We start from the raw sequence: 12,988 nt of genomic DNA, 5'->3' as shown, positions 1-12,988 counted from the left end.
ATAGCTCTGCCAACATGGAAGGGCAGAGGCGATGGGCGTGGAGGACACACACAGGACAGTGTGCACGTCCACCTCTGCCCACCTGCGCCTAGGTTGCGCACTGCACAGAAGACCAGGTTCTGAGGATAAGACTCGGGACGGCCTGGATCTCTAGGAAATCTGCAGCTCCCGCTCTGTAGGAGCGGCGTGGAATTCTTAGTAAGCGGGGGCATGAAGGAGGAATGAATCTTGAATTTCCATACAGAGGATACGCGCAGCTCTGTGGAGCAGAAGCATGCCCCACACCAGTTTATCCCAGGAGGGCGGGGGCTCCTATATGCTAACCCATCACCCTCCTGCACCCGGGAAGGGGTGCCTTTAATCCCAGGCCACGCTCTGGCTTGGACGAAAGGGACCCCATTTGTGAGAATCTCAGACCCATGAAGCACCTGGTCCTTAGGCCCCGTCCAACATACGTCCACCTCTGCCACAGACCCCTGCCTGTCAATCATACCAGCGACACGGCGTGCCTCTCGGGAACAAACCCGTGCACATAAATCGCACCAGCAACACGGCGGAGAGGGAGTGGAAATTTTATACGTAAGAGCGTCTGACAACGTCTCTGATGTATGAATGGGGGGGCAGAGCCAAGCACACTTGCAAAAAAATAGAGTTTAGACTTCTGAACACCTCTCAGGAAGGTACCTGGCGACTGGGAACTCAAAGGCACCTGGGTGGATCCCACGCACCTTGCTTTGGAGGAACTCTCCCTCCTGACTTCTAAGGAGGTTCCTTCCACCCGCCTCGATGGTTCGGGAAATTTTGAGTCCCGGGGTAACACGCATGAGCGTATCCTCACGTCTTTGGGAAAAAAAAAAAACTTCTACGTAAACACTGCAATGTGTTTACGCTTCTGCTCTGATGCTTTGGCAGCGTCTGGAGGGAATTCTGTCCGGACCGTTGGATGTCATCTCTGGTGACTCGGATAAACACCAGAGGGCAATTTCATCTCCGGATAATTTCTACCTAGTTGCTTTGAATCTTTGCCTGTTCAGACAATGTATGTCTTTTGTCAACAACCTCATGACTTAAAAATGCTAGATTTTTCCCCTGACATCGACCACGTGGATAACAGCCATTTACCCTAGAACCATTTATTTAGAAGAAGAAGGAAAAAACCCTTTCATTACAACAGAGTAAAGCTAACCTCCAATTATGGTGTTGCTAAAACTTCTCAAATCTCTAGGTCTGGGAGAAAAATTGCAGAAATCTCAATAAAATCCCAATACACGGGTCAGGCTTTGGTATCCTTGTGATAATTAAAAAAAAAAAAAAAACATTTTCTTGGATTCCTTCTAAAGTCTTTCACCGAGACACCCTCAAAAATGTCTTGCAATCGGTCCATATTCCTATGATCAAGGCATGAAGTCACCTCTGGCAAGATACAACAAGGGATCAAAAAGGATTGACCACAGGGGCCCAGGGCCATTCAGGGACTGTCCTTCCATGATCCATTGATATTCCTCCCCACCCTGAACATTTCTGAGACATTGCTGGAAAATGCAGAGTACTGTAAAGATGCCCAGCTGTTTCCAGCCAATCAAAGCCTTCCAGGAGTGATGTCAAGCGACCTCCGGCTAGAGCCCGCCTCTTAAAGGGCCCACCACCTCGACTCTGCCAGACTGAGGATCCAGCCTCCACCGGGTGGCTCTCCAGAGCCCACAAACCCTGTTCAAACCCTGACAGACCACCGAGCCATGAGCGTGTCTCTCTCAGAGCTGCATAAAACACTCTGCAACACCGGAGAAGCATCCCAAAGACACCTCGTGGTTTACCTGGCGCAAAACCCAAGTGAGGGTCCGGGTCAGGGTTGGACCATGAGGTCAACAGGCTTCCACTGCTGTGTCTCACAACTGCTGTGCACTTCTGAGCTGCCATACAGCATCGACTGTGCACACCGGACACGAAAGGAGAACCCAAGGACCAGGGGCAACACCCTCTCCGTGGAAGAATCTCCCCGGAACAGTTCTCTCCACCCCTGAAAACCAGCAGCTTCCCAAACCTCCCATACACACTTTCTTCTTTGGGTTCTGGTTTTGTTGGTCTCTTAAAAAACCAAGAATCTATATCATGCACAACCAGAGAAACGAAATGATGTACCCCATTTGTGTACAATGAATCAAAATGTGGTCTGTAAAAAATAACAACAAAAAAAGAAACAAACAAACAAAAATTCCCTCACTCGCATTCCTTCCAGCAGAATGACCTCCCTTTCATGGCTGCCTTCTGTGACTGGGTTCGTCTAGGTGCTTGCTTGGAGGACCCAGTAATCCTCTATGGTCTCCATGTTCCCATGAATCCCACCCTCGTGTGGGTGCATCATGTATCATCGTAGGGACACATTGTATCTATTGGTCAGTGCCCATCATATCTCTCTGCTCCTCCACCCATAGATGGCTACTCCCTTTTTTTTCAATGAAGTATAACTTATGTCTGAAGAAGTGCATCCGGCTTGCAGAATCCAATGTGAAGAATTCGGTAAGGGATGCACCTGTGGTACAAGGACCCTGGTCACATTATAGAATATTTTTATCAGGTCCAAAGACTGCTCCAACCTAACTTTGCAGTCTGTTCCTCTTTCTGCTCCTTCTCTGTGCTGCACCCTGAAACTGCTTCCTATCCCTACAGATCGACTTGGGCTTCCTAAATGTTGTGTAAAGGAAATCATATTGGCTCCTCCTTTGGGTGACGGCTGCGAACTGAATGGGAGCCACAGACCCCTCCACCCCCCACTCCCTCGCTCACCTCGCTCGCAGTTTACGCAGAGAGATTCTTGGCCTAAAATATTCTGGACCTTTCTACACACTTTCTACCCCAAGGAGAACCTCTGGACGGGATCGATTCCCATCGTCCGTCTGCATTCCAGGAAGGAGGACCTTGGTGATTCCCGGGGCCTCTCTGGTCACCTGCTCTTGGGAGGCCCCTCCAGGAACACAGCCTCCTGGGTCCTGCGTGCCCCCGGCAGAGGCCCGGCTAGACAAGCCCACTCAGCCCGGCAGGGAGATGCGTGGAGAAAAGCCACCCTCTCCTCCCACCTCTGCCGGAGAAGCCCCCAGGCTTCTGCCCGCCGCCCCCAGGGCCACAGGCCCCACGCACCGTCGAATGAAGCCCGTGGCCTCCGCCGTCAGCCGCTGGGTGAGGTTGTCGAAGGACATGGGCTGCTGGGCGATGTCGTAGTTCCTCATCAGGAAGCAGTTGAGCGGCCGGAAGAAGTGCAGGAAGCTCAGGAACAGGAGGAGGAGGAGGGCCGCCAGGAGCAGGAGGCAGATGAAGACGCCGGGGGGCACGTGGAGCAGCCCCAGGCAGCGCAGCACGCCCAGGGTCAGCACGGCCACCCCGATGACCTGCAGGGGCACGAACACCAGCCAGCGGTGGGCCCTGGCGAAGACCGTGCCCTCCCCCGGTTTGCAGTCCCTCAGGTTGGTCATGGGGGTGCCGAAGAAGTGGTCGAAGCCGTGTCGCAAGGGGTGGTGGCAGAAGTCAGTCCTGTTGTGACAGTTCAGCCCCAGGTGCCACTTCCCTGAGGAGACCAGCGGGTGACAAGGTCACTCACGGCAGACCCAGGCCCAAGGGGAGAACGGATCTGCCGGTCCCAACCGCCACCGCCACACTAACCCACCAGACGGAGCAAAGAACCCCGAGTTTTGTTGCTGCTGTTGTTTTCCCCTCGTACCCGGGATTGAACCCAGGGATGCTTACCCACTGAGCCACATCCTCAGCCCTTTCCTATATTTTATCTAGAGACAGGATCTCGAAGAGTCGCTAGGGCCTCGCTAAGCTGCTGAGGCTGACTTTGAACTTGCGATCCTCCTGCCTCAGCCTCCCGAGCGGCTGAGATTATGGGCGTGCACCACCAAGCTAAGATGATGGTTTTTACACCCCGGAGATTTGCTGGGATTTGCTGGAACCAAGCAGGTCAGCACAGGGGGACAGAACAGAATTCCTGTGGATGTAATGTCTCCCAGAACGGAATACGTAATAGGATGGTGCAAACGTGTAGGTCGTGAGCCTGTGTGTGTGTCTAGCTGTCGACCTAGCATCCGTCAGGACGCTCTCGCCCATCGATATTATCCATTGTGCATCTACCAGACGCTGGTTCATTAATTCTTTCATGCCTCTATCCATTCTTCCTTCCGTCTGCCTGCCCACCCATTTATCATTATCTACCCGTCCATCAATCTACTGCAGCCATTCACCCTCTCCATCTCTATCTACCCACTCTATTCATCCACCATCCACCCATTTATCCATCCATACATTTTCTATCTCCTCATCCATCCATCTATTCTCTATCTACTCTATCATCTATTTAGTCCATCCAATCTCAATCTATCCATTCACTCTATTTATCTCTTCCTCTCCATTCATCCATTCATGCCGTGTTTGTATGTATGTATCCGTTTGTCTGTCCATCCATCCAACCATGCATCCACCCATCCATTCTCTATCTACTGTATGCATCCACCATATTGATCTATCCATCCATCTATCTAGTAATTCTCTCTCTACCCATTCATTCACTCCTTATATCTATCATCTGTCTATCCATACACTGTATGTATGTATGTTTGTCTGTCCATCTGTCCTTTTACCCATCCATTCTCTATCTACTATATGCATCCACCATATATATATCCATCCATCTAGTAATTCTCTCTCTACCCATTCATTCACTCCATCTATCTATCCATACACTGTTTGCATGTAAGTATGTATGTCTGTCCATCCATCCTTTAACCCATCCATCATTCTCTATCTACTATATGCATTCACTATATCGATCTATCCATCCATGTACCCAGCAATCCTCTTTCTATCCATTCACTCTATCCATCCACCTACAATTTATCCACACTATCCATCCACTATATTATGTATCTATCTATCCACTCTATTCTATCCATCCATCCATCTATTCATCAATCCATTCTCTGTCTATTGTAACTAACTACCATACCTATCATCTATCTATCTATCTATCTATCTATCTATCTATCTATCTATCTATCTATCATCTACCATCATCTACTATCTATCTATCTATCCATCCATCCATATATTGTTTGTATGTATGGATGGGTCTATTCATCTTTCCCTCCATCCATTCTCTATCTACTCTATGCGTCCGCCATATCTATCCAACCATCCACCCACCCGGGAAATCTCTGTCTCTCTATCTATAATTCATCTGTCCTAACCATCAATTGTATGTGTGTGTGTGTGGATGTATCCATCCCTCTATCCCTTCTGCATCTATCCATCCATCCATCCACTCACCCATCTATCTACCCATGCACACGCACCCACGTGTGTAAGGACACACACACGGACACACACACACACACTGAGCCCCAACGGGCTCGTGATATTTTCACCCTGAGCCGAGTGCACTTACTCCCCATGGAAAGATGCACAATGTGTGGGTGACTTGTCCCGAGGCTGCCCCAGCCCTGTCCTCCTCTCCTGCCGGCCTTGCCCACACCCTCCCGGCCCCCTCTTCGGAACCCGTACCTATCAGGGCGGTGGAGTAGCCCTGACTCTTCAGAAGTTTAGCGAACGTGATCTCGCTGGAGGGAAGTCCGCCCGAGGAAGCTGTGAAGATGTAAACTCCAAATCTGTTCCAAGACGCCATTCCTGAAGCATGGAAACAAAACCATCTTTAAGAACCAGGACGAGGCCGGGACTGGAGGCAACTCCAGGGAGGCCCGCGGCCGCGGGGACACAGAGGGTGGCTGGTCTACCTGATCGCACGGAGTACCGGCCCGTCAGGAAGGAGGCCCTGCTGGGCGTGCAGAGGGGTGAGGCCGCCAGGTGCTGCGTGAGCTTCGCTCCCTCTCTGGCCAGTCGGTCAATGTTGGGAGTCCTAGGAGAAAAGGACCGTGTCATTGGTGAGGACCGACCTTCCAAAGCCCCTAACCTGGTCCCTCTGTCCCCGGGGGCCTCTCTCAGTGACCGCGGGTATCACGCAGGGGAGGTGAGCAGTGGAGGCGTGGAACTTAGCATCACGATAGGAACACAGCCATGATCCAGGTGGGTCCATTCAAGTCCTCCAAGGGCACTGAGCCTCTGGTCCCTCTGGGGTCAGGTGACCAACTCTCAGGAAGGAGGGAGGAAGAGGCATGAGTGCCAATCAGGTTTCCATCTTCCCCAACCCATGTTCTCGCCTCAGCCCCAAAGGAGGAAGCTCAGGGATCCGTTTAACGCCTCTCTTCCCAAAATCGACCAAAGGAAAGTCCACCCCAGCTTCTGTCTCCTCTGCCCAATTTCCACGCGTGCCCCAGGGGGAAGGGAATGCTAGCATCCCACCTAACGAGGAGCGTGAACGCAGGCAAGAATTGGCCCCGGGAAAGCCGCACACAGGACGGGAAGAAAGGAGAAGTCACGGGCCTGCCTCACTTGCCCTCTGATGGTGCTTAAATGCTCCATCCATACTGTTGAAGGTTCAGGTCTACGGGGATCCATGGCACCATCTTGGTGCAGTGGCTGACTGGTTCTGGAAGCCACCTGGTGTCCCTGGGCATTAGTTCAGGAACTGAGCCTTTAGTTTAGCTGTCTCCTCCCATTCTCCATCAGGAGCCCAGCCTGGTTATTATCCACCCTTCAGCTCCAGGATCTAGACAGAATTCCCAGGGGTCTCCAGCAATCTTCCAGGTCCATGCCAAGGGTCAGATCTGTGACTGAGACAGCCACCCATGGTCCCCTGTGGTCCCCAGATGGCAGGTTCACGGTGGTCCCCTCTGGGCTGGAGGTCCCTGGGAGTGGGGTAGGCATTTGGTCCATTGCTAAGGCATCTTCTCTGCTCTAGGGTCCGCCCAGTGTAGCCCTGCTTCTCGGGGAAACCATCTCTTCCCGTCTGCCACGTCACAAGTTGCTAGCCATTATCACCTCAGCAGGTGTGTCTGTCGGTCATTCTCCAAGGAGAAGGTGCTGAGAAGGTAGAAGCCGCACCTTTGAGTCAAATGTCCTAGGGCCCAGGTTGGTTCGTGGGTGAATTTGGGCATGTGGAGGTGGCTTTTTATAGGTATGAAAGGAGAACAGTTCACGGAGAAAGAATGGGGACAGAATACGGAGCGCAAGATGGATTTAGGGAAGATGTGACCTGGATTCTTTGGTAGGGTTTTATAGACTTTTTCTCTTTTGTAATTAGTATGGATTAAATCTTTTTTAAAAAAAAATATATATATTTTTAGTTGTTGATGGACCTTTCTTTTCTTTATTTGTTTATGTGTGGTGCTGAGAATCAAACCCAGTGGCTCAAACAGGCTAGGCACACACGCCACCGCTGAGTCACAAGCCCAGCCCTATAGACTAAATGTTGAAGGTTGGATTTTTCATTTTATTTACTTATTTATTTTTGGTACCAGGGATTGAACCCAGAGGGGCTTAACCACTGGACCACCTCCCCAGCACTTTTAATTTTTATTTTTTTTTTAATTCTAAGATAGGGTCTGCTAAGTTTCTGAGGGCCTCACTTGGAGGATGAGCTGGTCTCCACTTGCCATCCTCCTGCCCCAGCCTCCCGAGCTCCTGGGATTCTAGGCCTGTGCCCTCAGCCCCGGCTTGAGGTTGCATTTGGAGTTTTAAAATTCATACCACTCGGTAGGAAGTTATCTATCATCTTAGTAAGTTTCAGGAAGACATGAAAGATCTTCAAAAATAATAGATAGAATGTGATAATAATACTAAAAAATATCTGTAGAAATTATGACATTGCTAGGAAGAATGAACCGAGTCCCCGGAGCCACAATTATCCAAAAGGAACCTGAACACTTTTAATTTTTACAAACGACAGCAAAAAGAGAGACAAACACATTCGCAGTCAATTAAAATCACAAGAGAATGCTGAGGGCAGAGGTTGTTATCCCTGTATATACTTTCAAAAATCAACATCAAAGACTAGCCTATATTTTTAAAATACAGAGGGCCGGGGCTCAGAGGTAGAGCGCTTGCTTAGCACGCGTGAGGCACCGGGTTCGATCCTCAGCACCACATAGAAATAAATGAATAAAAGAAAGGTCTATCAACAGCTAAACAAATTTAAAAATAAGGAAGGGACATTTGATGGAAAGATTCAGGTGGAACGTGAGTCATACTTAGCTATGCTTAGAAACAAGATTTTTTTTTTAAAGAATAATTCCGTTTCAGAGCTGGGGTGGAGCTCAGTGGAAAGAGCGTTCACCCCGTGTGTGATTCCCTGGGTCTCATCCCCAGCACCATCAAACCAAGAAATCAATGCTGTTCGTTAGGGTAGATATGTAACGGAGCAAGACACTTTCAAAGACACTTTGTCGGGTTGAAGAGAAGAGGAAAGTCAGAGCAAATGCATGCAAATAAAACACACCTCACCGCTCCTGGCTAGGGTCCACCTCCACCCTCAGGTATTTATTACCTACAGGTCCCATAAAAAATCCTCTAAAAGCAAATGGCCCATTTCTGTACCCTCACTTTTAATTTAGTTTGCACTCGTCTTTTGCACACAGAAGCTATTTTTGCTTCCTTGCTTATTCACCATGCACAAGAGGAAACAAAACTGGGATGCCCATCTTCCCTGACGCAGGGACCGCAGGGCCTTTGCATAACATCCTGAGTGACAGTAGTGCCAGACACAGGGCTCGCCAATACCTCCAGGAGTATTTGTTAACACCCATGGTTGGGTGCTCCAAATCTGCTACCCCTTGTGTTTCCCTGCTGCTGGGATCACCCCTGGTCTTTTAAAGGCTGTACCACCAAAAAATGTGACATCACTTCTCATGGGTATTTGCCAGGGTTATGCTAGTGTTGCCCTGAATTTCCTATGTTGAGACCGAACCCCGAGGTGATGGCATTAGGAGGTGGGGTCTTTGGGGGGAGAATCTCATGTATTCAGAGATCTCAGAGAGCCCCCTGCCCTTCCACCCTGTGAGGACCAGGAGCAGCGCCATCTGTGAGCAGGAAGCAGCCTCAGCAGCCCCGAGTCTGCCCCGCCTGGACCTGGGCTGCAGCCTGCAGAGCTGAGAGTGGTCAGGTCTGGGGTCCCTCAGCCCCGGGCTGGGGGATCTGGTCACAGCAGCCCAGGAGACTCACACAGGGATGCACCAGCCCTCTGAGCAGGGCAGGGACCTGAGTGTGTGTCCCCAAGTTCCTGTGCTGAGTCCTCACCAGGTGCTGGTGTGGGAGGTGGGGCTCTGGGAGGGGCTGAGCTCATGGGTGCAGTCCAGGAAGGGGACCAGGGTCCTTCTACAGAGACCAGAGAGCCCCCTGCCCGTCCACCCTGTGAGGACCAGGAGCAGCGCCATCTGTGAGCAGGAAGCACCCCTCTCCCTTGTAGTGTCTCCGCATTTCCGTGAGGCCTGAGCTCGGCTGCTCTGCGTCCACCCCCGTGAAAGACGGACCCACGTGTTCACGGAGGAGCAGGCACACCAACCTGAGAGTCTTGTTGCCGTAGCAGCCAGGGTCTCCGATGCCAAGGTCGTCCGCCATCAGGAGGACGATGTTTGGCCTTGGTGCTGCGTGGCTCTGGGTTTCGCACAGAAACAGCAGCAGAAGGAAAAGGACCCTCATCTTCCTGCAAAGAGCAAGGAGGCAAAGAGAGGTGAGGAAGCTGGCAGCACGGGGTTGCTCTCCTCCTCGGGGACCCTCCTTCCTCCTTCCCGGGATTTCTAGTGGGCCCTGCTGAGACCCCGCCTGCCCGAGGGAACATCCTCCCAGACACTTAGTTCGCAGAACCCGCTGGCGAACAGTTCATTCCCTCTCCACTGTGTCTATTTCTAAAACACCCAGTTCCTCCTGCACAGTGGCCGGCCATGATGTGTCCTTTCAAGACTGGACCAAACATGGACATTGGATCCAGAAAAATACCTCCGAGGCCCACAGATCTCGCCAACCCAACGGGATAGAAACTTTCACTCTTTAGCGTCTGTCCTGGTAATAGGCTGACTTAGGTTCCTGAGGGCCCGGGCGGTCTGCTCCGAGGTGAGGGTTAGACCCAGGAAGTTGGTTGAGAGGCCTGTAGGTCAGCCCTGGGGATGTGTTTCCAGCCTCCAGGAGTCTCAGGGTGGAGGCTGAGAGTGTGTAAATGCCAGGGCCTGAAGGTTTTCTCTCCTCCCTGGAGAAGCACCCGGTGGGAGGCTGCTGGCAGATCCTGCTGCCTAGGGGTATTCTGAGAGCCGAGAGACTTTAGCCCTCCTCAGGAGGCCACCTTGTCAAGACTTTGGTCTCTTCAAGACTCCCCAACACTGCCCTTGGCTACTTGGTGGTGCCTGACATGGTCCAAAGCTCCAAACCTCTTGGTCCTGCAGAGATCAGCAGCCAAGGCTGTCCGTTAAACAGACCCAGCGACCAGCATCCATCCAGGGTTCTGGTTTGGAACCAGAACATTTTTTCCCCCAAGCATGTTTACTTGGCCTCTCCCTTGAGTATATATTATCCTCAATGGTGAGGCCATGAGGCAATTTCTTTCTCAGGTCTCCTGTGAACAAATAAACATCTGCTCCATTGGTTTATGGAGACTCGGCCAAAGAGCTCACATCCACACCAAGTGGGCAGCGAAGATAATCAGCTACCCAGCAGGCTGTGGGGGCAACGAGGGGGATTCCTGCTGCTCTGCACTGTGGCCTGTGGGATGGACAATCTAGCCTTGGAGGGGCCTGTTCTGTTGTGCGCCCCAGGATGCTTACACGGGTGAGGGCATGCGGTGGACTCCTGTGCTCCCCCCAGGAGAGAATCATCATCCGCTGTGACATTGTTATGGTTTAGACATGAAGGTCCCCCAAAAGCTCACGTGTGAGACAGTGCAAGGCTGCTCAGAGGCAAAATGATCAGATTACAAGAACTGTAGCCTAAAACATGGATTAATCCACTGATATGGATTAACTGTGTGGTGATGTGGGCAGGTGGGGTGTGGCTGGAGGAGCTGGGTCACTGGCCACCTGCCTTTGGGGTTTATATCTTGTCCCTGGTGAGCAGAGCTCTCTCTGCTTCCTGGTGCCACGTCCTGAGCTGCTCTCCTCCTCCAGGCCCTTCCGCCATTTTGTTCTGCCTCACCTTGGGCCAGAGCCATGGAGTCAGCCCACCATGGACTGAACCTCTGAAACCATGAGTCAACATAAACCAGGTGATAACTCAAGGCAGGTGGGGTGTGGCTGGAGGAGGTGGGTCCCTGGGGACATCCCTTGGGGACTATATCCTGTCCCTGGCTCCTTGGGACTATATCCTGTCCCTGGCTCCTTGGGGACTATACCCTGTCCCTGGCTCCTTGGGGACTATATCCTGTCCCTGGCTCCTTGGGGACTATATCCTGTCCCTGGCTCCATGGGGTTTATATCTGGTCCCTGGTGAGCAGAGCTCTCTCTGCTTCCTGGCACCACGTCCTGAGCTGCTCTCCTCCTCCAGGCCCTTCCGCCATTTTGTTCTGCCTCACCTTGGGCCAGAGCCATGGAATCGGCCCACCATGGACTGAACCTCTGAAACCATGAGTCAACATAAACCAGGTGATAACTCAAGGCAGGTGGGGTGTGGCTGGAGGAGGTGGGTCCCTGGGGACATCCCTTGGGGACTATATCCTGTCCCTGGCTCCTTGGGGACTATATCCTGTCCCTGGCTCCATGGGGTTTATATCTGGTCCCTGGTGAGCAGAGCTCTCTCTGCTTCCTGGTGCCATGTCCTGAGCTGCTTTCCTCCTCTAGGCCCTTCCGCCATTTTGTTCTGCCTCACCTTGGGCCAGAACCATGGAGTCCGCCCACCATGGACTGTATCTCTGAAACCATGAGCCCCAAACGCATTTTCCTCCTTTACGTTGTCCTTGCTGCGTCTTAAGGTGACAGTAGTGACCGACTAAAACTTACATCTGTCACGTGAAACCTGTTGCTGCCTTGCCGGGAGGCTGTGAGCACTGAGCTTGGAGTCGAAAGTCTCTCACCAAGACCCTAACTCCTCCCTCACACACCTGGTTGACATGAAGGAAGAAATGGTCCATCTTCTGAGTGCGTTTCTAAGAGACTGGTCTGAACAGATGATGAATCCACCAAAGGGTCCTTTCCTGGAAGTTGCCATCCCTTCCATAGAATAACCACCGAGAGACCATTTTCAGTTTCAATCCATTATTTAACTTATGCTGCCACTGGTAAATTCAGACTTCAGTTCCATCTCCACGATTAAAAAATAATAATAATAATTCCAAGTAGGAACAGCAACATCCATAGAAATGAACCTAGCCTCTGTCTAGAACCACAGTCTGGGTGTGACTTAATAAAAGAACAACTTTGGTCATCCTAGCAACTCAGGAGGCTGAGGCAGGAGGCTGGCATGTTGGAGGCCAGCCTCAGCATCTTACAAAGAGCCTGTCTCAAAATAAAAATTTTAAAAAGGCTGGGGATGTAGCTCAGTGGTAAAGTGCCCCTGGGTTCAATCCCCAGTGCCAAAACAAAACATCTCTGCTAACTTCAACACCAGGGCAGATGTAAGGTCGCAGTACAGGACATCCTATATTATTGAAGTGAGGGAAGGCCAAAGAATGAGCAGAGGTTAAGAATAAACCTACAGTTTTTTGACTGTTTCCCAGGCAGGGGACCCTGTAAGAGCTAGCTTTGTCTGGTTTTTTGGTTTTTAATTAACACACAATAATTGCACACATTCATGGTGTGCAGCATGCTATTTCCATACATGTTTACAATGCATAATGATCAGATCAGGGCTAGCAGAATAGCCACCTCCCTCCACATGGAGAAAGCTTCTGTAACAAGAACATCCAAGATCCTTTCTTCCAGGTATCCAGTTGCATTTCTCCATGTTGATAGTGGCAAAAATAAAATGCAACACTCAGTTTGCTCTTGTTGGTACCAGCACGTCACTCCACCATGGCTCTGTCTGAGCCCCAACTCCAAAAATCCCTCCCCCGGGAGCCCACGGAAACATGGCACCAGCCAGACCTTTCTGTGTCTCCCAGCCTCCTTATTACCCTTCCGTCCGTCAC

The 12,988-nt window shown here is 51.2% G+C and overlaps 1 protein-coding gene across 4 annotated transcripts in view; it reads right to left on the bottom strand.

The window, feature by feature from the left end:
* Sts (steroid sulfatase) overlaps positions 1 to 12,988 on the bottom strand; it is a 144,288-nt gene that overhangs the window by 68,280 nt on the left and 63,020 nt on the right. For all 4 annotated transcript variants that reach the window (XM_047536361.1, XM_047536362.1, XM_047536359.1 and 1 more), the window contains exons 3-6: positions 9,443 to 9,583; positions 5,781 to 5,902; positions 5,551 to 5,673; positions 3,136 to 3,559 (exon numbers count right to left, since the gene is read on the bottom strand). In XM_047536361.1, coding sequence (XP_047392317.1) covers positions 3,136 to 3,559; positions 5,551 to 5,673; positions 5,781 to 5,902; positions 9,443 to 9,583 — 810 coding nt within the window. The remainder of the gene's footprint in view (positions 1 to 3,135; positions 3,560 to 5,550; positions 5,674 to 5,780; positions 5,903 to 9,442; positions 9,584 to 12,988) is intronic.

Source organism: Sciurus carolinensis, chromosome X, assembly GCF_902686445.1.
Source record: "Sciurus carolinensis chromosome X, mSciCar1.2, whole genome shotgun sequence".
Lineage (NCBI taxonomy): Eukaryota > Metazoa > Chordata > Mammalia > Rodentia > Sciuridae > Sciurus > Sciurus carolinensis.
Note: the sequence above shows the minus strand (reverse complement) of the source record. Positions and strands in the feature narration are given on the sequence as shown.